Below are 27928 nucleotides of genomic sequence, written 5' to 3' on the forward strand. Positions count from 1 at the left end.
GTATGAGAGAGGGAGCCACAGCACAGCACAGTGAGAGAGTGTGTGTGTATGAGCGCGCCTGCCTGCCTTCCTGCTAGCCTGCCTGACTGTGTGAGTGTGTGTGTGTGTGAGAGGGAGAGTCAGTAAGCGTGTGGATACTACTCCACCAGACTGCATGTCTCTGGCGACACTAGGGGAGCAGCACACACATTACAGAGGTAAGACACACATTTCCACCATTTTCTAACCATTTCTTGATGTCTTTCCCTTTGTTTGGTTGTAAGACAATGGCTTATTAGGGGGGGGGGTGCTTTAGAGGAGACGTTGGTCTGTTTGTGTGCGTGTGTTGATTTTACAGTCAGTGGTTTTGTCAGTGCTGTAGGGGAGAGAAAGATGCCTGTGTTCTATTCCCTGGTCTCTACATCATGGAATCCCCTCCTCTTCCTCCTTCTAGATTAGGGAGGCTAAAGCCTCTGTATCTTTCTCTCTCTGGGGTGTGTTTATAATTTGCTCTCTTTGGATTTCTGATCTCTGTGTGTATGTGAGAGAGTGAGGGAATGAGAGAATGGAATTCTTTCCTCTTTTCATATTCCTCCTGCTCCTGTCACATTGGACATGTCTGTTGTATGAGGGAGAGACATTAGGAGCATCTGGTTTGGGGAAAATTAGCATGAGGTGGGGGGTGAGAGATGGGGAGAGTTGAGGTTGGGGGGAAGGGAGAGGACTGGACGAGAGATGCTGCGAGAGAGAGAACGAGAGAGGATGGGGGGGCAGCTGAGAATGGAAGAGGAATCCCTCAACCCTCCCGTGGGTTCTCTGGTCGTTCCTATTCAGAAGGCAGTGGCCATTCAGTACTATTGGGAAATATAAGCACACACTGATGAGCTACAGAAGCAGATACAAACAGACATTCACGCACATTCAGATGTATAGATGCACACGCACAAAACACACACACAGTGCACGTTCACACTCTCACATCCCCAGTCAGCCATGTTAAGTGTGCTTCCATTATAAGCCTCTCACTTAATACATCTGTATCTCAGTATCTGTTAGCCCTGTGTGGTGAGCATGTGAAAATGGTCTCACCGCCACTGCTAAGATAGATTAGTGTTTTCAGTCCTCGTATTATAGAGGCACACTATAAGTCGAGGGCCAGAATTGTGCTACCACTCCGTTCCGGAGTGCTCAGCTCTTGTTGAGAACCAGAACAGAACCGACATGTTGGAGAAGGGACGTGTGTGTGTGCGAGCGTGTGCGTATGTGTGTGGGGGGGAGGGGGAGAGGGAGCGCCGAGCTGGCATGTTTTGCAGTGCTGGACTGGCTGCAAGGCCACATATTGTTTGATACACATTCATGTTGAGACTGAAACAATGGCACACTAAATGTCAACAGACTCCATAGCTACCCACTATGAGAAAAGGCAACAATGGACTGTGTGTGTGTAAGTGTGTATACACAGAGTGCAAATTATACAGTGAAGTTCGGGGGCTCTCAATATTTTTCAGGCGGCCGCCTATAGCCCTGATAGTAAAGACCTGCCATTTAACTGTAATAAAAGTGTGTTACCTTTTCATTTGGCATGAATACAACCAGTCATGATGTTTTAACCTTCTTGTCGAACAAATCACTTCAAAAAGTAGGCTAAATGATAAATGGAAAGAGACATCTGTTACAAAACACCAAAAAGTGTAATGACATTCGATGATTGTCATTGGGTCTAGACTCTTGTAGCCTGAAGTAATTGATGTGTCTTGCTGACAAAAGGACGTTGTTGTAGAAATAAAAATTGGGACACTTGAAAAGGGTCTAAGATATGGGGCTTTCCCAGAATGATAAGTGCAGACCAATGACTGTGCAGCCACATGGGGGAAAAATGGTTTAAACCATGACACGGAGGTGGGGGTGTGCATTTTATTTGGATGAAGCTTTTATAAACAACAAATTACCATTATTTAGACACCCCCCAAAGTTGGACTTTGTTGCATTTAGTGGTTCTCATATGTCTCATTCAGGGGGTCTGAGACCCACCTGGGCTCCCGTAATTCACACTCTGTGTGCATGATAGAGAGATAGAGTGAAAGAATACAAATGTAGGGAGACAAAAGGCCTTGACTTTGACAAAAGACTAATAATTTCTCAGTTTGTTACTTTTTCTCTCATTTCATGAAATGCTCATTGTTGCCTCCCATTCCCAGTGGCTCCTTCTAAAAGACTACTGAGTCAGTGGCCTAGTTCTGGTTACAGTAACAAGTGGAGATGGTACAGTATAGAGGCCAAGACTGAGTGTCACACTTTATATTACTGCACTCTTGTTGTTTTGTCTGTGTCCCATAGGGTTCTTGTGCAGCAGAGGAATTGTCTAGTCTACTAAGTATTGCTCACCTAGGTTAAAACTCTGGTGCAAAACACTCTTCAGGAGGAGTGTAAATGGTTAACGACTCATGATTAATGACTCATAACAACATACAGGAACTCAAGTCCTTCTGCTCACCTAACCTAGAATTCCTTACAATCAAATGCCGGCCATATTACCTCCCAAGAGAATTCTCGTCAGTTATCGTCACAGCTGTGTACATTCCCCCTAAAGCAGACACCACGAAAGGCCCTCAAGGAACATCACTGTACTCTATGTAAACTGGGAACCATATGTCCTTTGGCTGCATTTATTGTAGCTGGGGATTTTAACAAAGGAAATTTGAGAACAAGGCTACCTAAATTCTATCAGCATCTTGATTGTAGTATTCGCGAGGGTAATACACTCGGTCACTGCTTCTCTAACCTCCGCGATGCATACAAAGCCCTCCCCCGCCCTCCCTTCGGCAAATCTGACCATGATGCCATCTTGCTCCTCCCGTCTTATAGGCAGACCCTCAAACAGGATGTACTACTGACTAGAACCATTCAACGTTGGTCCAATCGGAATCCACGCTTCAACATTGTTTTGATCACCCGGACTGGGATATGTTCTGGTCAGCCTCAGAGAACAACATTGATCTATACGCTGACTCGGTAAGTGAGTTTATTAGGAAGTGCATTGGAAATGTTGTACCCACTGTGACTATTAAAACTTACCATAACCAGAAACCGCGGATGGTGGCATTCGCTCCAAACTGAAAGCGCAACCACCGCATTTAACCATGGAAAGAGGTCTGGGAATATGGCTGAATATAATCAGTATAGTTATTCCCTCCGCAAGGCAATCAGACCACGAAATGCCGTTACAGGGACAAAATGAAATCGGAATTCAACGGCTCAGACACAAGACATACAGTGGGGCAAAAAAGTATTTAGTCAGCCACCAATTGTGCAAGTTCTCCCACTTAAAAAGATGAGAGAGGCCTGTAATTCTCATCATAGGTACACTTCAACTATGACAGACAAAATGAGAAAAAAAATCCAGAAAATCACATTGTAGGATTTTTAATGAATTTATTTGCAAATTATGGTGGAAAATAAGTAGGCCTCTCTCATCTTTTTAAGTGGGAGAACTTACACAATTGGTGGCTGACTAAATACTTTTTTGCCCCACTGTATGTGGCAGGGTCTACAGGAAATCACGGACTACAAAAAGAAAACCAGCCTCGTCACGGACACCGACTTTACGCTTCCAGACAAACTAAACACCATCTTTGCCCGCTTTGAGGATAATACAGTGCCACCGTCGCAGCCCGCTAACAAGGACTGCGCCGCCCCCCCCCCTCTCCGTGGCTGACGTGAGTAAAACATTTAAACGTGCTAACCCTGCTGGCCCAGACGGCATCCCTAGCCACGTCCTCAGAGCATGCGCAGACCAGCTGGCTGGTGTGTTTACGGACATATCAATCACTACCTATCCCAGTCTACTGTCCCCACATGCTTCAAGATGGCCACCATTGAACCTGTACCATAGAAGGCAAAGGTAACTTAACTAAGTGACTACCGGCCCATAGTACTCGCTTCTGTCATTATGAAGTGCTTTGAGAGACTAGTCAAGGATAATTTCACCTCAACCTTACCGGCCACCCTAGACCCACTTCAGTTTGCATACCGCCCCGACAGGTTCACAGATGATGCAATTACCATCGCACTACACACTGCCCTATCCCATCTGGACAAGAGGAATACCTACAGAATGCTGTTCATTGTCTACAGCTCAACATTCAACACCAAAGCTCCAAGCTCATCATCAAGCTGGAGGCCCTGGGTCTCAACCCTGCCCCGTGCAATTGTGTCCTGGACTTTCTGACGGGCCGCCCCCAGGTGGTGAAAGTAGGAAACAACATCTCCACTTCGCTGACCCTCAACACTGGGGCCCCTCAAGGGTGCGTGCTCAGCCCCCTCCTGTACTCCCTGTTCAACCACAACTGGATAGCCATGCACGCCTCCAACTATATCATCAAGTTTGCAGACGACACAAAAGTAGGTGGCTTGGTTTCCAACAACGACGAGACAGACTACAGGGAGGAGGTGAGGGCACTCGGAGTGTGGTGTCAGGAAACCAACCTCTCACTCAACATCAACAAAATAAAGGAGATGATTGTGGACTTCAGGAAACAGCAGGAAACAGCAGAGGGAGCACCCCCTATCCACATTGAAGGGACAGCAGTGGAGAAGGTGGAAAGTTTTAAGTTCCTACAGATCACAGACAAACTGAAATTATCCACCCACACAGACAGTGTGGTGAAGAAAGCGCAACAGTGCCTCTTCAACCTCAGGGGGTTGAAGAATTTTGGCTTGTCACTCAAAACCCTGCCAAACTTTTACAGATGCACAATTGAGAACTTTCTGTCGTGCTGTATCACAGCCTAGTACGGCAACTGCACTGTCCTCAACCGCAAGGCTCTCCCGAGGGTGGTGGGGTCTGCACAACGCATCACCGGGGCAGACTACCTGCCCTCCATGACACCTACAGCACCCGATGTCACAGGAAGGCCAAAAAAAGATCATCAAGGACAACAACCACCCGAGCCACTGCCTGTTCACACCGCTACCATCCAGAAGGCGAGGTCAGTACAGGTGCATAAAAGCTGGGACCGAGAGACTGAAAAACAGATTCTATCTCAAGGCCATCAGACTGCTAAATAGCAATCACTAACTCAGAGAGGCTGCTGCCTACACTGAGACCCAAGCACTAGCCACCAATTGTGCAAGTTCTCCCACTTAAAAAGATGAGAGAGGCCTGTAATTTTCATCATAGGTACACTTCAACTATGACAGACAAAATGAGAAAAGAAAATCCAGAAAATCACATTGTAGGATTTTTTATGAATTTAATTGCAAATTATGGTGGAAAATAAGTTTTTGGTCACCTGCAAACAAGCAAGATTTCTGGCTCTCACAGACCTGTAACTTCTTCTTTAAGAGGCTCCTCTGTCCTCCACTCGTTACCTGTATTAATGGCACCTGTTTGAACTTGTTATCAGTATAAAAGACACCTGTCCACAACCTCAAACAGTCACACTCCAAACTCCACTATGGCCAAGACCAAAGAGCTGTCAAAGGACACCAGAAACAAAATTATAGAACTGCACCAGGCTGGGAAGACTGAATCTGCAATAGGTAAGCAGCTTAGTTTGAAGAAATCAACTGTGGGAGCAATTATTAGGAAATGGAAGACATACAAGACCACTGATAATCTCCCTCGATCTGGGGCTCCACGCAAGATCTTACCCCGTGGGGTCAAAATTATCACAATAACAAAAATGAGCAAAAATCCCAGAACCACACGGGGGGACCTAGTGAATGACCTGCAGAGAGCTGGGACCAAAGTAACAAAGCCTACCATCAGTAACACACTACGCTGCCAGGGACTCAAATCCTGCAGTGCCAGACGTGTCCCCCTGCTTAAGCCAGTACATGTCCAGGCCCATCTGAAGTTTGCTAGAGAGCATTTGGATGATCCAGAAGAAGATTGGAAGAATGTCATATGGTCAGATAAAACCAAAATATAACTTTTTGGTAAAAACTCAACTCGTCGTGTTTGGAGGACAAAGATTGTGAAGCATGGGGGTGGAAACATCATGCTTTGGGGCTGTTTTTCTGCAAAGGGACCAGGACGACTGATCCATGTAAAGGAAAGAATGAATGGGGCCATGTATCGTGAGATTTTGAGTGAAAACCTCCTTCCATCAGCAAGGGCATTGAAGATGAAACGTGGCTGGGTCTTTCAGCATGACAATGATCCCAAACACACCGCCCGGGCAACGAATGAGTGGCTTCGTAAGAAGCATTTCAAGGTCCTGGAGTGGCCTAGCCAGTCTCCAGATCTCAACCCCATAGAAAATCTTTGGATGGAGTTGAAAGTCCGTATTGCCCAGCAACAGCCCCACAACATCACTGCTCTAGAGGAGATCTGCATGGAGGAATGGGCCAAAATACCAGCAACAGTGTGTGAAAACCTTGTGAAGACTTACAGAAAACGTTTGACCTCTGTCATTGCCAACAAAGGATACATATCAAAGTATTGAGATAAACTTTTGTTATTGACCAAATACTTATTTTCCATGTATGTGTATATATATATATATATATATATATATATGTATATACTGAATTTTATACTATCTATTGCACCTTGGTTATGCCTCTCGTCCATCGCTCAGCCATATATTTACATGTACATATTCTCATTCACTCCTTGAGATTTGTGTGTATTAGGTAGTTGTTTGGGAATTGTTAGATTACTTGGTAGATATTATTGCACTGTCGGAACTAGAAGCACAAGCATTTCGCTACACTCACATTAACATCTGCTAGCCATGTGTATGTGTCCAATAAAATTTGATTTGATTTGAAATGTGTGGATGATTGTATAATATGTTTTACATTATAAACTGGGTGATTCGAACTCTGAATGCTGATTGGCTGGCAGCCATGGTATATTAGACTTTATACCACGCAAACTGTTACCGGGAAGGTATACGGACAGCCCTTTTATAACCTTTAAAGGACACATTTGACCTCATACTTACCATTGCACAAGTGAAATTGTACAGTATATTGCACTTTTATAGTTGTATCTTGGTCAAAGGCTATGTTTGAAAAGAAATGCCATGCCAAAACAGTTTTTCTTGAACATGCCATAACAATGTGCCTTGGTCCTGCTGTTTTTTTATGACACTTACCAAAGAGCACCTTCTATCTACAAAGATCTATATTGTATCCTAGCAGCGCTTCCCTTCCATCTTTTTTTCTCCAAGTTATCAAACAGCCAATGGTATGTATGTGCCTTGCAGTCTTTTTGTCAGGCCTTGTAGTTTTAACAAGCTTTAGTACTAGTTTTATGATTCCCTCTGTGTAGCGCCTCCATATCTATCTGGACAGCATGGTTAGTTTATGTACTGAAACATTAAGAGCATACTCCAGTCCTGCACACTCTAAACAAGCCTGAATGTTTGTAAAATTGCCTGTGTCCCAAATGGAACCCTATTCCCTAATTTAGTGCACTACTTTTGACCTGGACCCATAAATAGTGTGCTGTATAGGGAATAGGGTGCCATTTGGGATTCAGACATTATTGTTAACAGTCTAGCGGAGTGAGTCAGACAGTGTTATTGTTGGCTGGCTGATTGATGCCAGAGGAAACTATGTTTATTCCTCCTCAACCGGAGCAACGTAACATAGCACTACATTCCACTCACCAGCGTACATATTTTGCCATGAGGCTGAGAGAAAATGTTGCAGTTTTACAGCTAATTTCCTGTACTTCTACACATTGTTGGCTTATGACCTGTTCATATGCTATCTGGGAAGGGGGGGGGGGGTGACTTCCAACACACAAAAAAAGCCTTTAGGCCCCCCAGCCTCGCGGGGGCTGCGTGGTACGCCAGTGGTTATGCGCATTCGATGGCAACATTGGCCATGACAGATTTAAACTACTGAAAAAGAGGCTTGCAGGTCATTTTGATGGTAAGAAACTACACATCTGTCTAATGGAAACTAGCTATCAGCAACATGCAGGGCTGGATTCATTTGGATAAAGGTATATGATCCCTATGGGCCCTGGTCAAATGTAGTGCACTATGTAGGGAACAGGTGAAATTCTCACTCAAAACTCTCTGAGCCCTGATAATTGTGCAATGTGCATCATCCCCAACACTGCTCCCTGATAGAACCCTGTACCAGGGTTGTGTCCCAAATGGCACTCTAATCCCTACTTAGTGCACTACTTTTGACCAGGGCCCATAGCACCAGCGCCCATAGTATCCTATTTCCCATAGGACGCTGGTCAAAAAGTAGTGCACTTCATGTGAAGTCCATCAGTCAGTGCCATCCAGAGACAAAGGAACGCATCTACACACTACACCACACTAATGCATTTTAAAAATACTTCAGTCAATCTATTAGTATAGAATCTATAATAAAGATTATAATCCAAATGTGCACATACTCAAAGCTATCTGCATCTCTACCCTCCTTGGTCACTCTCATGCTTTCTCTAGCACCTGATCTAGAATTAGTCCTCTGTCTCTCTGTCCCTTCACCATTACAATCCTATTCGTGAGGCAGGCCCCAGACCAGTTGATAATAAGAACCTAAAATAACCACAGTATCTCCATGCCCTGGAGGCAGGGCCCTGCCTGCTGTCTCCTCGGATCCCAGGGAACGCATCATTTCCTGGGTCACTGCCCTCTCCCCTCCCCCCTAAACCTTGGAGCCCATGTAGTCAGGCTGGGCAGAGCAGTGCCTGCTGAGGCCAGGGGAGTGCACAGATGTCTGGGGTAATCTAATGGTGGTGGGGGGGTGGTAGTCTGACTTTGATGGAGACACTATAGGACAGGATCTATTTATGCACTAATGTTCAGCTGGAGCATCATAGAGACTAAAGTGGCGTCTCAAATGGAACCCTATTCCCTATGTAGCGCAGTACTTTTCAACAGTGCCCATAGGGTTTTGGCCATATAGGGAATAGGGTGTCATTGGAACACACCCATATCAACATCATCACAACCCTGTCCCATGAGTGTACAAGACCGGGTAGAAATCAGAAATGTGATGTCTGGGACTAATACTGAACAGCACAAGCACTACAGACTGTATACAGCACTAGTGGAGGTAGTAGAATTGATCATGTTGTTGTTATTATTGTTATTGGTGAGCAAGACCACTCTGAATATTCCACATACTTCTCACTTATAGTAATTATTCTGAAGCAAGCACACTATTTTTCCTGTTACTGTTTGTGCATGTCGTCATCATGGTTGAGTCATGCTCCCGGGCAGAGCAGAGCAGTAGAATCTGGACTAAGAAGGATGTACAAGGGGCATCATGACTAGTGATCCTGTTCCCTCTCCTGCTCCTTTGCTCCCCTGTGTCCCAGCCTCCTCTCTTTCCCTCCCATCCCTTCTAATGTCCCAGGCCTTCTGCACGCACACACACACACATGTCCCAGGCCTTCTGCACGCACACACACACACACACACACACACACACACGCACACACACGCACACACACGCACACACACACACACACACACGCACACACACGCACACACACGCACACACACACACACACACACACACACACACACACACACACACACACACACACACACACACACACACACACACACACACACACACACACACACACACACACACACACACACACACACACACACACACACACACACACAGTTCCTCACCTCTGCCCCATGCTGCGAAGCCCAGGGTGTGAAATCAGGCAGGGGAGCTTCATTGAAACACAGATTTAAAAAGCGACGGCTTTTAAAAAAGCAACTAATCCCTTTGAAAACGGCATATGTGGCATCGATATAATTCAGAAACAGTCATTCTAGTGTCAACATTTTTCTTAAAACTGCATTGTTGGTTAAGGGCTTGTAAAGTAAGCATTCCACTGCAAGGTCTACTACACCTGTTGTATTCGGCGCGTGTGACAAATACAGTTTGATTTGATAATTGACTACAAAGTGTAAATAGGATCATTTTGGTCATAAAGTCAGTGTCATCTAAAAAGAAGTTTGGAACATCTGTGCTTCTCGAAGGTTGGGCTTTGATTTGACACTGTCCATTTGCCCACTAACATGGTGTGAACAGCTGCGGTGATTACTCTCTATCCAATAGCGTAGTGAGACAGACCTGCCTTGCAGCTCCGACTTTGTTTATATCAGACAACACACTTCGCACATTTTTTTTTACTTGAGAAATACTGCACCAAACACCTTTATAGATGAAAAATTGCACAACAAACACATCCTCAGCAAAAACCTCCAAATGAATTACAGATTTTTGTTGGCTTATTCTGGCTCATTCTGGAGATTTTAACTTCTGGGAAGTTAAATAGGCTTCCACATCTACAGTGTCTCATGGGGGACAAACATCATTAACATCACTAACCACAGAATTGGTTAGGAAACATACCTCCAAGACTGAAATGTCATTTTTCTAACAAGCAACAGAAAAACACCCGTGCCAATTGGTGTGTTCAGTAGCTCTTCAATAAGTAATTTTATTAGAAGAGACTGGGAGACATGAGAGGAAAGAAGAGAGTAATTGCGAGAGTAAAGACAAAATAGACAGTGATAGAAATGGATGATGGATGACAGCATCTTCCAGCCCATTTGTTATGAGTGGAGTTTAACCACACTGGAAGGAAGTGACATGGACACATGATGCAGACCACACAGGACCACATAAGCCTGGTTCTAACGTGTGTCATTTGTCCTGTTCTGATTGTGCCCACATTTGTAGACAGGTGTAAACTATTAAAAGACACATTGTGATCTGATTCTGATCAGATATTTTCTGAGCACATCCGGAGGTAGTCAGGAACGCATTGTGTCTGGATATCTTACAAGTGGTCACAATGCAGACACAGTGGACGAATATGAGACACACTTTAATACCATGTGTAAACATTTCTGAAAATGTGGGCACAATCAGTATGTGGAAAAGATCAGGACAAAGGATGCATTTTAGTGGAAGGTACAAACAAGGTTTAGTTGCTTTAACATTGTGTGAGGAGATGATTTGCGGTGGTGGGATTCCCTTCCGCTGCAGATCTGTTCTTGTAGAGTAATTGCCCCATTTAACAGAGGCAGCAGAAAACCAACTCACAGATGCATGAAGAAGAATGGATCCACTGGGGGGAGGGCGGGAGGGAGGGAGGGAGGGAGGGAGGGAGGGAGGGAGGGAGGGAGGGAGGGAGGGGAGAGAGAGCCCTTCAGTACTGTATATGGTGTAAGTGACCAGACAAGAGAGGCTACACAGGCCTCCATATAATTTAACTGGGATACAGCAGGCCTCTGATGGAAGGAAGAAGCATGCAGTCAGTGTCTGTACTTTACTATCTCTGTACTTTCTCTATGCTGTGCTGTTCTGAATGACTTTACTCTGCTCTCTCTCTCTCACTCTCTCTACAGAGTAGGGCTGAACCAGAGTTCTGACAGAACTGCAGGCCAGGAGGACACCAGGACAGTGTGCGGCGGAGTGAGCAGACAAGGTAAGACGGAGAACACAGAAAAGAGCAGGCTGTAGAGCCTGCCTGCCTGAGAGCGTCTGTGCCACAATGCACATTGAGAAATGGGCGAGCCCGGGATATTAGAACGTGTGCATGAAGAAAGAATGTGTCTGTGAGTCTTGTAATGTTACAGTGCGAAACTGAGGGAGATCCCATCTTACACATACTGTACTAACACTTTGTTCTGTACTTATACTTATTGTGTTCTCAACTATGAACGTTTTAAAAAGTTGCGCCAATGATAAGTACTTTGAGAGCTGTTCACAAAGGGGTCAGCGGAGAGAGATAAGGTCTGCGTCGCAAATGGCACCCTATTCCCTATATTGTGTCCTACTTCTGACCAGGACCATTAAGGCAGTAGTGCTGACCTATAGGGAGCATTATAGGGAATAGGGTGCCATTTGCCATATGGTGCCATTTGGGGCACACCCAATGTGTAGGAGGGTTTAGTCAGAAATAGTGCACTATACACCATTTGGGACATTTAGAATGTCCCACGTTATCACTGTATAATAGAATGTCATCGTTATCAGCATGTTGACACCATGTGTAACATTTCAGAGTGGTATTTTGGACAGCAGATAGGACAGGGTTCAAGAGTGTTAACAGTCTAGACACTGATAGCCAAGACTCCATCCATTCATCCTCTATCTAGTCCTATTAAAAGATTAGGTTCAGGGACATATGTATCAAGTTTCTCAGAGTAGGAATGCTGATTTAGGATCAGTTTGGCCTTTTAGATCACAATGAATACACAAACAGGGGGTTCCTGATCCTAGTTCAACACTCCTACTCTAAGACTCTTGATACATACGGCAAGATCATGAGTCCTCTGGTACAAATGATTATTTCAGAATCTGGCAGTTGTCTATGCAAACAATTCAATACCAAGTAGGCTATACGGCGCATTCGGAAAGTATTCAGCCCCTTGACTTTTTCAAAACTTTGTTACGCTACAGCCTTATTCTAAAATGTATTAAATAATTTCCCCCTCATTAATCTACACACAATACCCCATAATGACAAAGCAAAAATTGGTTTTTAGAAGATTTTGCACATTTATTTAAAAAAATACAAATTTGAAATAACACATTTACATAAGTATTCAGACCCTCTACTCAGTACTTTGTTGAAGCACCTTTGGAAGCAATTACAGCCTAGAGTCTTCCTGGGTATGACGCTACAATCTTGGCACACCTGTGTACATGGAGAGTTTCTCCCATTCTGCTCGGCAGATCCTCTCAAGCTCTGTCAGCGTCACTGCACAGCTATTTTCAAATCTCTCCAGAGATGTTCGATTTGGTTCAGGTCCGGGCTCTGGCTGGGCCACTCAAGGACATTCAGAGACTCATCCCGAAGCCACTCCAACGTTGTCTTGGCTGTGTGCTTAGGGTCGTTGTCCTGTTGGAAAGTAAACCTTTGCCCCAGTCCGAGGTCCTGAGCGCTCAGCAACAGGTTTTCATCAAGGATCTCTCTGTACTTTGCATCTTTCCCTCGATCCTGTCTCTCAATCCTTGCCACTGAAAAACATCCAAACAGCATGATGCTGCCAACACCAGGTACCAGGTTTCCTCCAGACGTGACGCTTGGCATTCAGGCCAAAGAGTTCAATCTTGGTTTCATCAGACCAGAGAATCTTGTTTCTTATGGTCTCAGAGTCTTTAGGTGCCTTTTGGAAAACTCCAAGCAGACTGTCATGTGCCTTTTACTGAGGAGTGGCTTCCTTCTGGCCACTCTACCATAAAGGCCTGATTGGTGAAGTGATGCAGAGATGGTTGTCCTTCTGGAAGATTCTCCTATCTCCACAGAGGAACTCTGGAGCTCACGATTGCTCAGTTTGGCTGGGCGGCCAGCTCTTGGAAGGGTCTTGGTGGTTCCAAACTTGATGGAATGATGGAGGCCCCTGTGTTCTTGGGGACCTTCAAAACTGCAGAATTTTTTTAGTAACCTTCCCCTGAGCTGTGCCTCAACACAATCCTGTCTTGGAGCTCTACGGATAATTCCTTCGACCCCATGGCTCATGGTTTTTGCTCTGACATGCACTGTCAACTGTGGGACCTTATATAGGCAGGTGTGTGTTTTTCCAAATCATGTCCAATCAATTGATTTTACCACAGGTGGAGTCCAATCAAGTTGTAGAAACATCTCAAGTATGATCAATGGAAACAGGATACACCTGAGCTCAATTTTGATTGTCATAGCAAAGGGCCTGAATACTTATGTTTATAAGGTATTTCTGTTTTTATATTTCATAAATTTGCCCAAATTTCTAACAACGTGTTTTCTCTTTGTCATTATGGGTTATTATGTATAGATTGATGAAGATGTATTTTTATTTAATTCATTTTTGAATAAGGCTGTAACGTAACAAAATGTGTAAAAAGTCAAGGGGTCTGAATACTTTCCGAATGCACTGTACACTAAACTATATTGTAGTGTTCAGCCATTCCTAATTGAATTGTTTCCATAAGACCTACATTCCCTGATACACTGCAGAAACCTTCAACAAGTGACTCGGGTATCTATCAACTGGCTGATGATAGTATGGCCTGTTTTGACATCTCCCATGAGCATTGAACATTATGATATTGTGGCCCCATTATAGCATTATTTGAGAGTTGTTCAGAGTTTTGTCAATGAAGCCCTTGTCATGTAGTTTCTGCCCTATTTCAATAAGTGGGGTAACTTAAATTAAATTCTCATGTTCATTTGGAAGACTAAGTCTGGGATTCAATCCGAGGCGAGTTGTAGGGAAGCGCATTGGTCTGTCTTAAATGCACCTTTTAAAGGCATTATTCCCAATGTTCACATTCATAGTAAACGTCGCAAATGTTGGCTGAAGTGTATATTACCTTTAAAAGTCAAGAATGACTCGCTTCTCTAAAACAAACCATGGAGGGCTTTATTTAATCTGTATTGCATTACGCGATAGTAGCATTTGTCGGAAATTACCAATTGAGCCGACAAATGCAGAGTTTACCATGACTGCAGTTTACCATGACTGCAGTCTCCAACCTCTAACATTTGCCATTAAATTTCCATCATGCAGTAACTCAGAACTTTCGAACAGAGCCCTTAATCAGTAACCTTCTGTTGGTCCAACATATGACGTGGCCCCTGGGGACCTCACCCTCACAGTGCTGGTCTTCCTGACACCCATCAGGGGCCAACATGGAGAAGGGCAGGCATATGGCCTCCACAGAGGGGACCCAGATGAGAACAGATTATTATTCTATAGTGTTCCAGCCAGGTTACAGATTATAACACCCTGCTCACAAATATGAATACATACAATGGGCCTTACTCTGTGTTACTTCTCTGAAATAATTATCGTTGTAGTATTCACTAATTCTAGCGTTTTTAGTATAGTATAGTCCCAGTCGGCATTAGAAAAAACGTTGCAGCCCCGCCTGCCTGTGGGGAAAACAACCTGTGGATACCTACAGTAGGCCACAGTAAAAGCTTAACATTTTTCAAATGCAATTTTCTTCTTGTCTGCTTGTTTTCATCAATTACAAAACTCCATTTAAGAAAAGTACATGTCCAAAGATTACTTTTCAACATTGCATACTCCTGAGCATTCTCACTACTTAATATTGTTGGGCTGCCCTCATGCCCCTTTTCATGAAAGTGCTAGCAGCCATGTGAGTGAGTGAGTGCTAGCTAGGTACTGTACCAACCTGACATTAAGCTAGCCAAGACCAGCACATTAAGCTAGCCAAGACCAGCAACACAAACAAACAGACTTTACTAAACAAGTTAAATGTCTTACCTGTGATGAAATGTTTTCCACACACATAGCTACATGTAGCCTACTTGGACACCGGTTCCCCACATTTCCCACTCTCCCACGCCGATTAGCCTGAAGCCACTGGGCTCTTCTCGTAAGCTCTATTTCCCTATGTGGGAGCATTGCGAACCGTCGGTCGGGATTTTGGACCTTGTTACATGTAAATTGAACAACACAGAAGCTTTCCGGCATGTTTGTTGAAGAAGTTGGCTCTTTTACAACGGGGGTCAATGGGAAAGTATGTGTGTTTCCCCCAATTTGTATCGTTTCAATGTGCAATGTACAGGTTAGTGAGGTAATTGAGGTAATATGTACATGTAGGTAGGGGTAAAGTGACTATGCATAGATAATAAACTGTGAGTAGCAGCAGCGTAAAATGGGGGACAATGCAAATAGTCCGGGTAGCCATTTGATTAACTGTTTAGCAGTCTAATGGCCTGGGAGTAGAAGCTGTTAAGGAGCCTTTTAAACCTACACTTAGAGCTCCAGTACAGCTTGCCGTGCGGCAGCAGAGAGAACAGTCTATGACTAGGGTGGCTGGAGTCTTTGACAATTTTTTGGCACCGCCTGGTATAGAGGTCTTGGATGGCAGGAAGCTTGGCCCCAGTGATGTACTGGGCCATATGCCCTACCCTCTGTAGCACCTTGTGGTCGGATGGCGAGCAGTTGTTGCAGCTGTATAGCTTTTTGAGGATCTGGGGACCCATGCCAAATCTTTTCAGTCTCCTGGGGGGGAATAGGTGTTGTCATGCCCTCTTCACAACTGTCCTGGTGTGTTTGGACCATGACCCGCTCCACTACAGCCCCGTTGATGTGAATGGGGCCTGCTCAGCCCGCCTTTTCCTGTAGTCCACCATCAGCTCTTTTGTCTAGCTCACATTGAGGGAAAGGTTGTTTTCCTGGCACCACACTGCCAGGTCTCTGACCTCATCCCTATAGACTGTCTCAACGTTGTCGGTGATCAGGCCTACCAACGTCATGTCATCAGAAAATGTCATGATAGACACGCAGTCAATCAATCAATCAATCAAATGTATTTGTAAAGCCCTTCTTACATCAGCTGATGTCACAAAATGCTGCACAGAAACCCAGCCTTGAAACCCCAAACAGCAAGCAATGCAGGTGAAGAAGCATGGTGGCTAGGAAAAACTACCTCCCCAGTCGTGTGTGAACAGGGAGTACCGGAGGAGACTAAGCGCTCACCCTTGATGGACACCCGTGTTGAGGATCAGCATGGCAGATGTTATGTTTTACCTACCCTTACCACCTGGGTATTAAATGAATATATTCAGTATTCAATCAATCAATATCTTTATTGTCCTGATTGGGAAATGTGTAGTGTAGTCAGGGTTACAACAATAAAAACAACATTCATTCAAATGTGTGACAACCATCCAAATAATATACACATAAGATAAATAGTGAGATTGGTTACAGTCTTAAAATCATAAAATAGGAGCAGTTTAAAGGAGGCAATCAGCAGTTGCTCTATAGTACATCCATTTGGGACTAAATTAATGAAACGGACCCATTGATTCTTGAAGAATATAACTTATAGCTTAAGAATATAGCCTCATGATCTTAGATCAACTGTCGTACCCCATCAGCACCCATACGTTTGTTTTACTCCACTGTTTGTAAACGAAGTAAACGCAAACAAATACTGTATAACCTCAAAACGTGATGTCCTGGATGGTCACTCCTTAAATCCATAGATCTGTCTATGAATTTGACAGTGGTTACATTTCTACAGCCCCATCCCTCAGCTTCCTACAGAGATAGTAGAAGGGTGAACGCTTTGTCATTGTTTCAACTGCTGATTGCCGCTTTAAGTATTCTAGTATTCCATATTCAATATTCCATTGTAGTGTTCAATTCATATATTCGCTTGTTCTAGTATTGTAGTATTTACTATTGTCATGGAAATTCTCACACAGGGACAGAAAAAGTCAATCTTAAATGAATCATCCTTTATTTGTCAGCACGCTGGAGAGGTTCCATCCAACTCAATGCACCATAGTAGACATGTCGATCAATAAGCTTTCCCTGGGTAGTCTTATATACGGCTATACACAGACAGGTTATATTTGCGTAATTAATTCATCATTACCGTTTTGTTTCATTGATGTAACCGAGCAATAGTGGTTCATGACATGTGACAGACCAATACCTCACGAGGCTTCTTATCTCTAAGCTGAGACCTTGAAACTGAGATATCTTTTTCGTTTCTCAAAACAAGGTCTGGGCGTACTGCCAAATTGCAGCTACTGATAGTGAAGATTTGATCAGTCAGCCACTTGCATGAACACAGAAATTGGTTTATAGAACAGCTCATGAATAGAACACAGAAATGAGTTATAAGAAAAACACAAACATTAAAATTTCCATCACACTATTCAAGGGCCACATGGTAGAATGGCCCACCCAACCAATCAATGTGACCCTTGGTGCAGTGGTTGTTGCCCCGCCCCCCTTCTGTTGGCACAATTGAGATGTACTGTATCATAGCTTCGCACGCTCTAGTCTACTCTATGAGTGGGTTCCATCGCCATTCTGAGTCACCTTCCTCTCACACTGCCCCGCTGTGTGTGTGTGTGTGTGTGTGTGTGTGTGTGTGTGTGTGTGTGTGTGTGTGTGTGTGTGTGTGTGTGTGTGTGTGTGTGTGTGTGTGTGTGTGTGTCTGTGTGTGTGTGTGTGTGTGTGTGTGTGTGTGTGTGTGTGTGTGTGTGTGTGTGTGTGTGTTGATTTGATTTAAACACATACTACCGCTTGCTAATCAGGAAACTCTTGGGTATGTTGTGGTGGAATCTCATTACAATTGCTTTATGGGAACCTGGTAAAATTATGTTTGTAGCTAGCCACTGAATGGGTCTGAATTCACTGTCAGTATGCAGTAAAGCTATTACCACTTTTGGAGCTAACTAGTGCTCTCAAATCGTATCTTGATGTCGATAGCAGATGAGAGTTGTATTCATAACATTGTTAACTTAACTAGCTAACATACCTTTTGAGAAAACAAGTTCTATTAACAGTCTAGATAGCTAGCATAAAAATAAAAAAAACGTTTGGTGGTCAATCAGACTGATAGAGGTAGTCAGCTAACCAGCTGAGCTAGCTAACAATGTAAAAAAAAGTATAATTTTGGATTAATAAACAGACTCTGCATTTCAGGAACCACAGTAGTAACTACTTCTGGTGCACAGTAGTAAGTACTTCTGGTGTTCAATTTTTAAGCCATTTAAACATTTATTTTTTGGCTTCATGCGGTTTAAAAGTTAGCTTGGCAGAGGTGCCGGACTCAACAGTAGTTGATATGCATTGGAGCGCTGCGATTGGTTGCCCAAAATTCGTGGGCAGGGCTTAGTGAACGGTCAATTCTGACATCTTTATACACCTTTGCCATTGACCCTTCGCTCAGCCCCACCCATAATTTTGAGAAATCAATCACAGCGCTCCAATGGGTTAGCAACTGTTGTCGAGTCCGACACCTCGGACAAGCTCTGTTTCAAACACATGAAAGCCAGTGAGGGCATCTAACTTCCTGCAATTTTACACATTTTGCCATGGGGCAAATAGAAACATTTGCAGTTTTATAGCTTATCTCATGCTATTCTACACATTTTGCCATGAGGCTAAGAGAAAATGTTGCTGTTTTAAAGCTATTTTCCTTGCAATTCTACACATATGTCATGGGGCAGAGAGGTAAATGTAAATTTTTATAGCTAATCTCTTGCTATTCTACAGTACACATTTTGCCATGAGGCTGAGAGAAAATGTAGCATTTTTAAAGCAAATTAAAGCTAAAATATAGGTTTGTTGACTGTGATAAGGCATTGGATTATGAGCTGTCTTGTAAACTAAATGAACAAATGCAATAGGCAGTGCCGTGGTGCATTTAGCCACAGAAGCACAATACAGTCATAGAAGCCTCAATACAGTCACATTCATGGATTATTGGGGTTGTGGCTTTCAGTTAGTTATTTTTGGCAACACATCCCGTGAGAATGAATGTCATTCCAGTTCATCTGTTCTGTGATATTTCATCACATCTCACTAACCCAGTGCAGTGCTTGCTATGAAATCTCTCTGATGATATTTCCATGTTTAGGTACAAATATAAATAATGCCCCGTTTGGAACACTGACAAGTAAAGAGCATAGAAAACATTTAATAGTAAAATAGTGGTTGAATGGAGAATTGGGCTTCCCTAGAAAATGTCCAAGATTGCAACAGTAACCAAAGGGGGTGAGGCTTAGAAAATGGTCACCTGGGACCACCCATACATTAAATGCATGCAGCATGCATAACTGTAACTCACCTGGGATAAAAGCATCTGCTAAATTACATATATTTGTGTATGTTACCTCAGGTACACTGTGTTCGGTGGTAGAACCAGACTGAATAAAGTATGATAGGGAGATAGCTGACCAGCTGACCCACACAGCACCACCTCAGCATGCTGTGGCTGCAGCTTACTCAGCAGACATACTGAAGTCCGGTCCCTGTCCCTGTCACAGACATACTTCAGTGCATGGGCTGCCTCCCAAATGGCACCTTATTACCTTTATAGTGCACTATTTTTGACCAGAACCTTATGTGGTGCCATTTGGGGCACATGGACTCTGTTACAAATACAATAAAAAAAGAATGTTACAGCCCCTGCTAAAACTATAGACTACCTCACATCCAGTACTTCCCTTGATGTGGCAGTAATTGTGAATAAACACCACGCAGCCGTCATACCGCTCAGGAAGGAGACACGTTCTGTCTCCTAGAGATGAACGCACTTTGGTGTGAAAACTGCAAATCAATCCCAGGAGAACAACAAAGGACCCTGTGAAGGTGCTGGAGGAAACAGGTACAAAATGATCTACAGTATATCCACAGTAAAACAAGTCCTATATCGACGTAACCTGAAAGGCCGCTCAGCAAGGAAGAAGCCACTGCTCCAAAACTGCCATAAAAAGCCAGACTATGGTTTGCAACTGCACATGGGGACAAAGATCATACTTTTTGGAGAAATGTCCTCTGGTCTGATGAAACAAAAATAGAACTGTTTGGCCATAATGACCATCGTTATGTTTGGAGGAAAAAGGGGGAGGCTTGCAAGCCAAAGAACACCCTCCCAACCGTGAAGCACGGGGGTGGCAGCATCATGTTGTGGGGGTGCTTTGCTGCAGGAGGGACGGGTGCATTTCCAAAAATAGATGGCATTATGAGGATGGAAAATTATGTGGATATATTGAAGCAACATCTCAAGACATCAGTCAGGAAGTTAAAGCTTGGTCACAAATGGATCTTCCAAATGGACAATGACCCCAAGCATACTTCCAAAGTTGTGGCAAATTGGCTTAAGGACAACAAAGTCAAAGTATTAGAGTGGCCATCACAAAGCCCTGACCTCAATCATATAGAACATTTGTGGGCAGAATTGAAAAAGCATGTGCAAGCAAGGAGGCCTACAAACCTGACTCAGTTACACCAGCTCTGTCAGGAGGAATGGGCCAAAATTCACCCAACTTAATGTGGGAAGCTTGTAGAAGGCTATCTGAAACATTTGACCCAAGTTAAACAATTTAAAGGCAATGCTACCAAATACCAATTGAGTGTATGTAAACTTCTGACCCACTGGGAATGTGATTCTGACATTATTCTGACATTTCACATTCTTAAAATATGTGGTAATTCTAACTGACCTAAAATAGGGAACTTTTACTAGGATTAAATGCCAGGAATTGTGAAAAACTGAGCTTAAATGTATTTGGCTAAGGTGTATTTAAACTTCCGACTTCAACTGTATATGTAGCTAAAAGAATTGAGGGATATCTGAATTATCTTAACCTGTCAAAAGTGAATCCCTGCTCTGCAGTTTGTCTCCTCAGATTGAGGACAATGTACATGAAAGAGCAACTGCCCCTAAAAAACGACTTTTCAAACAGCCTATGTGGCCTCGGTATGAGTCAGAAACGTTTACTTTACTGTCAAAATTGACTGCAAATCAGAGAGCCAGGGTTACGTACGTAACCTTGAGTTCTCTTTCAAATAATCGTTTTGATGTGGCCAACTCCCATATCACATGAAACATGCTCTCTGAAGCCAGGGAAGTCCCAACATCAATAACCCTCAGAAGGAGTTCACACCAAGAAGCTGCAGAAAGCCCATCGGGAGAAAACATATAACAAAGTGAGGGAAACCCTAATAAATCTCAGTATAATGAGACATGTCCCAAACACATTGTCCAAGAGGTCAACTCCTCTGTAGGAGACAGCCCTTCCCTTGCCATTATTAATCAATATAATGGTCCCAAGGATCAGGCAGGATACAGTCGAAAAGGCCCTCTTCTGAGGGTGGTTGCCCAATGAGCAAAGAGCATGACACCCTTGCCCTAGCTTTCTTAGAATTCAAGTAGATGCGAACCGCACGTACTGGACAACGATTAGGCTACAGGCGAAAAGCCATAGGCTCCAAGGTGTGGCAATGGATAAAAGTCATCCCTAGCCAAAGATGGGGTTAGGAACATTAACCTGAAAAACCCCTGGGCAGACTGTGCGAACAGTGGCTGGTAGAACATAGTCCACGCATATGCTTATGGCAGTAGTAAAGCAAAAAAAGGAGGAATATGACATTACCAAGCTTTTCAGCGGCTAATAGATGCTGTGAAAAAGATTGTAAGCACAATAGTCACACCCCAGGACGAGCTAAAAGCTTAGTGACTGGGCGTAAGCGACATGCCCTACTTAGAGACTGCACCACAGTTATGGATAATCTGTATCACTGTCGGGACCTTGGCAGGCTGAGAACGTGGCAAAGGGACCTTAACAAGATTAACCTTCTCTCCGTCCAAAAGGACACAGGACGTGGACAACTGATTGTGGGGAGGAACAATCTGTATAGTCACACAACATCTCCACGACAAAAATGCACCAACTGTAAAACCAGAGTGTGCATAAGCAGCTGGCACTCTCATTTTTTTCTTCTGCCTGTGCCCCGAAAGCTAAAGCATCTGGGTGATGATGGAGAATTGTTTTTCTCTGTAGGATATAATCCCTGCATAACAATAGCTGCTAGGACTGGTCGTAGGCAGGGTTGTAACTGCTGACCGGGAAATCATTTGTCATCGAGGGCTCGAAGAGGAGCAAGGAAAGCATGTGGTCACCATGTTATGGGATGGGGTCTCCCCTATTGGATCGTGGCTTCTACCAGGCTACAGTAAGACAATCTGGAAAGATGCGGGAAGCAGGCTTTCTCGGGAAAGAGCAACCAGCGCCATGATGCATGACGTCGGGCAATATATCTGAAGGACAGTTACATAACTGGTATATCTTGGCCCCGTTACATGGAGGAGGGTTGTCATGAGCAAAGACGCTTACTCAGCCACCCGTGCGATGGGGAGGTAGAGCAGGCAGCGGCCCAGTTGCATGAATCAATCGCTGTAAAAACATGACGAGGAAAAGCCAAAGCTTTGTGGGCTCGGGAGTACCAGAAGATAGCTGTCTAGGGTTCTGATGCCTGTGAGGGTGCGGTCCCCCCGTCTTTTCCCTGAGACCCAGAAAATAAAGTAAGGAACAACAATACTGACTGATTTCTAGCTCAATGGAGAGTGTTCTCCATAACAGAGCTAAGTCGTCTTCGCCAAGTGGAGAAAAGAAAATGCCCCTCAGAATCCCGAAGAGGAGGGGTAGGGCAGAGGGCTGTAGGCCTTGCTGCACTTCATACATCCCATAGGAGGGATAGAGGGGCAGATCCTTGCTGTGGCTGCAGTGTAAGACTGCTTCCCTATAGGTTTGGCCTGGTTCAGTGCCTGAGTCTTGGCAGACTGCAGCATCGCCAGGGACCTCAGTCCCCCAAGGTTAGCTTGTTGCCCCTTCCCAGCTGTGAGGCTGGCGTGAGCTGCAGAGGCCAATGGGCTGCCACGGTGCCCAATTCTGTGGGGCAAGCAGAAATTGAAGGCTTCAACTCCTTTTTGCACATGGCACACTTCTGCCACATAGAAGCGACAGTGGGCCTAAACAACTGGGGCATCCAGGAGATCTATTCTCCCTTTGTCTGTTAAGCTGGATAGCCTCAGCTAAAGTGCCCTTTCTCCCACCACCACTAGGCTCATGGTACAACCACAGCTTTGGATGGCACTACAGGACGAATGGAGGCTCAGGTCTGTAACCATACAGATCTCTTCCGAAGCATCTGGGTCTAGGGTCTCCTAGTTCAGTTGCTTCCCCACCTCCTCCAGTAACTCATAAAATAAGCCAACAATAAAGAGGTCACGTTGAGGGCCTTGTACGTTCTCTGAAAAACGGAAGCAGTAAAGTGCTCCGCTTTCCTAGGGAGTGAAGCGCTGGTGTTGTTAGTAAAACAACGAAAGGGGCTGAAGTGTCGAGCCAGTGACAACTCCACCATGGGAGTGTTGCCAAACCCGGATTCCTTTATATTGTGCATGTCCAGCTCCGGGGTACGCTTATCAAGAATCCTGCGAGTGAGGGGTTATTCCACAAGATCTTATTTTCACTGAGGCAAGCTGGTACTGCGGGAAGCAGTTCCTTTATCGGGCTGTATGGGACTGGAGTCGCTTCCCATCGTTCAGGTCACTTAAAGACCTAATCCCCTACAGAAGACGGCCACTCGATGTTGAGTCAGGCAGCAATCCACTTGAAGACATGAAGGAGACCAAACTCCACTGGAGGAGGGGCAGCTCCACTGCTCTTGGGCCATCAGGTGTGTGGGCCTGAGAGGGCGGGAGAATGGGGTCGTCAGCGCAGGAGTTGTGGACTATCTCGAGGAACTCCATGAGATTAATTCCATTGTTGTCCTCTTCATCCCCTAGCTCGCCTTCCGCTGACACTAGTCAAGTCTATCCATGACGTTGCCCTAACTGGGCTCGTTTACTGAGAGCTGAGCCTCAACTGTCGCTGTTGGCTCGGAGGCAAGAAGGGCTATCGAGATAGATGCACGTTTCAGCTTCATCTTCTGACCTGGAGCTGTATCCACAAAATGCCTCAGAGTAGAAAATTGGTCATAAGTGCTGAGAATAGAGACATTTTACCTCTACTCTTATGGGTAAAAATGAAAGCTATGCATGAAGCCTCTTTAGTCATAAGAGTCCCAGCTAGTCCCACCTAGCGTATTCTAGCTAGCAGCTGCTTTCCCTTACGAAAAAAGATTGCAGTCAGAGTGCAGTTTAACTGTAGTACAATGCAGTATAAATGCAGTTAAAGTGAAGTCTAACTACAGTTATTCTGCAATTACTGCATCCAAAATACGTCCAAAATAATACATCCAAAATACCAGTCGATTGCAGTTACTGCACTTTTACTGCAGTTTCCAAATGGCAATTTTGTTTTTGTAAGGGTCATGGTGAAGATGTGCCGTGGCTAGCTCAGTGCTGGCTGAAGGAAACCGAGCGACCGAGTTAGCCTTCAGAAAGAGTGCTCCCGTGACCGACGGTGCCGTGAAGGCAGAGAGGGTTGGTCTAGCTAACACAACGGGTGAACGAGACTAGGGAGCTAGCAATGCTACTATGTTGCAGGTAAGGTAGCCTTGCAGCATTGGCTAACCGAGTCTCAATAGCTAGCAGTGACACTGGCTACCAACAGAGACTGAGAAGAAGAAATGGGAATTTCTACTCAAAAGCAAAAACTGTCCGGTTAGTACTCAACTTCTCGACAGGGTCTGAAGAATTACGCTCAGCGGCGATATCCTTCAACCCACATGAAAAAATACTACAGTTTGCTGTAGAATGCTACAGTATTACTATGTAATTCTGTGGTAAACTGTAGTATACTGTAGAATTCAATACTACACACTTTAGTATCCCTCGATCATGTGTAGTACTTAGAATGTTATATTATACTTGATCATACGTTTGTAAATACTACAATATTATCCGCAAAAAAAACACTAGGAAATACTACAGCAATGTCAGCAAAAACACTACAGTCTGTGGTAACTGGTTTGGGCTGGACCCTGTGGTTGAGGCAGATCAGGGACAGGGTGCGGCCATGCTGCATCAGCAGTGGAAACTGGCCCCCCTACAGGGCTGTCCCTAAGGCATCCACATGGACAGATGTGCCACAGTGAGATGGACAGGTGTGGCGCTGTGGTGTGCCACTGTGGGACATCAATATTGATGTTCCAACACCACGCAGAGATCTGAGATAAGTCTTTAACAACACACTGACTCATCTGATCCCACGGTGAGCCCTACCCTGCTGCGTCATGGGGCAGAGTGGTAGGAGACCCTGATGGGATTAAGCACTGGGGAAGGCCAGTCAGTGACACACACACACACCATACACACACAGCAACATGTAATTGGGGCACTTTTTGAATTTGACCTTCAAAGTATCCTGGATGTAACCTTTGGTGTAATAAGGTCACTGTCAGGGGATCAGCACTGTGTCAACTGATGAGTCGGATGATCATCACTGTGAATATTGTAAATAGAGATGATCAAGCTGTGTCTTTGTCATCAGATTCCTATTGATGTTCAATGGTGGCAATAATGCAGCCTGTTCATGTTTCATAAGGTCAGCTCCCTATTCCCTATACAGCGCATTACTCTTTACCATGGTCAAAAGTAGTGCACTGTGTGGGTAATAACATGCCATTGGGACACAGCCTGATAGAGGGAATCAGACTGCTACCTGAAACTACTACAGCAGGGGAGTAGTACTAATTTATTGCTTAGCAATGCTGACTGAGAGGACAACTTGTGTATCCTACACACACACCATACACCAGAGACAGACTACTGTAAATTGATTTATGATACGACCAACACAGTGAGCAGGGATGGCTGTTACTAAATTCTCTCACATGCACCACCAAGCAGACTGGAGGGTAAACCTGTTTTATGACCCTATGACACACACGCCATCCCTATGGTCAGCACATAATTGCAGTTCCTTGAAGCACACACCAAATAACATTAGTACTGGCTGCAAACCTAACAATGGACAAAGCAATGTCCCCTCGGTCTCTCTCTCTTCACACTATCTTTTTGTCCCACCCCCTCACTGTCATGTGCTGCCTAGCAACTGCCACCATAAATAATATGTCTGTGTGTGTCTGCGGTGTGTGTGTGTGGATGAATCTCTCCTTCAGTATACTCTTTTGTATTGTCAGCGTGCCAACTAAGATCTTCTCCCTTGAATAGGATTTTATCTCTAGTGCCTGTATGTATTTGGATTCATTAGGAACCAAAACTTTCTTCTCTCTCCCCACCACAGACAGACAGACTACACAAGGCCTAGCTCAGAAGCCCTATCATGGCGTCCAACAACACAGCAAGCATCGCCCAGGCCAGGAAACTGGTAGAGCAGCTGAAGATGGAGGCCAACATCGACAGGATAAAGGTGAGAAATTAGGCCTACATCACTGGCTAAGAGGATAAAGGACGTAACAGATATAGGAGAAATCTGTAGCATCCCTGCCAAAAAAGATATAGCAACCTTACCGATATTGGAGGCATCACTTGCCCTTTACATTACAGCATGGAAGACATTGTAACATTGTGATAATATGGTAACAACAGGTTATAATTACCATTTTATTAGCACTTTAGTCTGTGAGTTAATGTAAAAGTACCGACCAATCTGTTGTGTGGAATATAACTCAAACTGTGTGTGTGTGTGTGTGTGTCCTGCTCTCTTTCATTACAGGTGTCCAAAGCAGCAGCAGACTTAATGTCATACTGCGAAGCCCATGCCAAAGAGGACCCGCTCCTGTCGCCGGTGCCCGCATCCGAAAACCCTTTTAGGGAGAAGAAGTTCTTCTGTGCCATCCTGTAAACAGGATGTGGTTTATTTGGTCTGCTCATCTTGGGACATGAACGAGGACGTTCAATATGTAGACATCTTCTAACAGGAGGGCTTGGTGAAGTACTAGTGCCCCTTTCTCTACAATGGCACCTAAAGAGTGCAATTAAAAACCACAGAGTAACACGTTACCATTTACAGAGGTTAAGGGGTGTGCAGCATGTTTGATGGATCCATCTGTGTAGTCAGATTACAACAGAAGATAAGTGTGGTTATCCACCCAAAAACATGATGGACAACCAATCAACCAAGTCTTCAGGTTGTGTTGTGTTTTTAAAAATGAAGGAAAAAACAACAACAAAATATTGTGTGGTTCTTTTGGAAACTTGAAATCCAAGTGTTATGTTCAATGGTTTGTGGTGGGCTGGGTAGGGTAGGTGTGCTGGCTAACTGAGCTGCTTACCACGAGATATTACCACCTGTGTATCTGAATGTTTTTTATTTTTGTTGTTTATTTCATGTTGATTTTGATTCTGAGATTCATTGGTTTGGCTATATCACTTAGATATCTTTGTATTATTGTACAGTACCAGTCAAAGGTTTGGACACACCTACTCATTCAAGGGTTTGTATTTATTTTAATATTTTCTACATTGTAGAATAATAGTGAAGACATGAAAACTATGAAATAACACAAATGGAATCATGTAGTAACCAAAAAAAGGGTTGAACAAATCAAAATATATTTTATATTTGAGATTATTCAAAGTAGCCACCCTTTGCCTTGATGACAGCTTTGCACATGCTTGGCATTCTCTCAACCAGCTTCACCTGGAATACTTTTCAAACAGTCTTGAAGGAGTTCCCAAATATGCTGAGCTGCTTTTCCTTCCCCAAAGCAAGTCTCTTCTTCTTATTGGTGTTCTTTAGTAGTGATTTCTTTGC

General features: G+C 44.2%; 1 protein-coding gene across 3 annotated transcripts; it reads left to right on the forward strand.

Annotated features, from left to right (window-relative positions):
* On the forward strand, window positions 1-27662 carry LOC109894240 (guanine nucleotide-binding protein G(I)/G(S)/G(O) subunit gamma-2). 3 transcript variants are annotated; one of them, XM_031828560.1, is made up of 5 exons: window positions 1-197; window positions 2845-2991; window positions 11343-11422; window positions 26456-26581; window positions 26888-27662. In XM_031828560.1, exons 4-5 carry the CDS (start codon window positions 26495-26497, stop codon window positions 27014-27016), a joined length of 216 nt encoding a protein of 71 aa, XP_031684420.1. In that variant the 5' UTR covers window positions 1-197; window positions 2845-2991; window positions 11343-11422; window positions 26456-26494; the 3' UTR covers window positions 27017-27662. The 3 variants fall into 3 exon arrangements, with proteins under 3 accessions (XP_031684420.1, XP_020343147.1, XP_031684421.1); XM_020487558.2 differs by lacking the exon at window positions 2845-2991; XM_031828561.1 differs by lacking the exons at window positions 1-197; window positions 2845-2991 and adding an exon at window positions 3677-3695.
* The last annotated feature ends 266 nt before the right edge of the window (window positions 27663-27928 follow it).

Source organism: Oncorhynchus kisutch, linkage group LG7, assembly GCF_002021735.2.
Source record: "Oncorhynchus kisutch isolate 150728-3 linkage group LG7, Okis_V2, whole genome shotgun sequence".
Taxonomy (NCBI): Eukaryota; Metazoa; Chordata; class Actinopteri; order Salmoniformes; family Salmonidae; genus Oncorhynchus; species Oncorhynchus kisutch.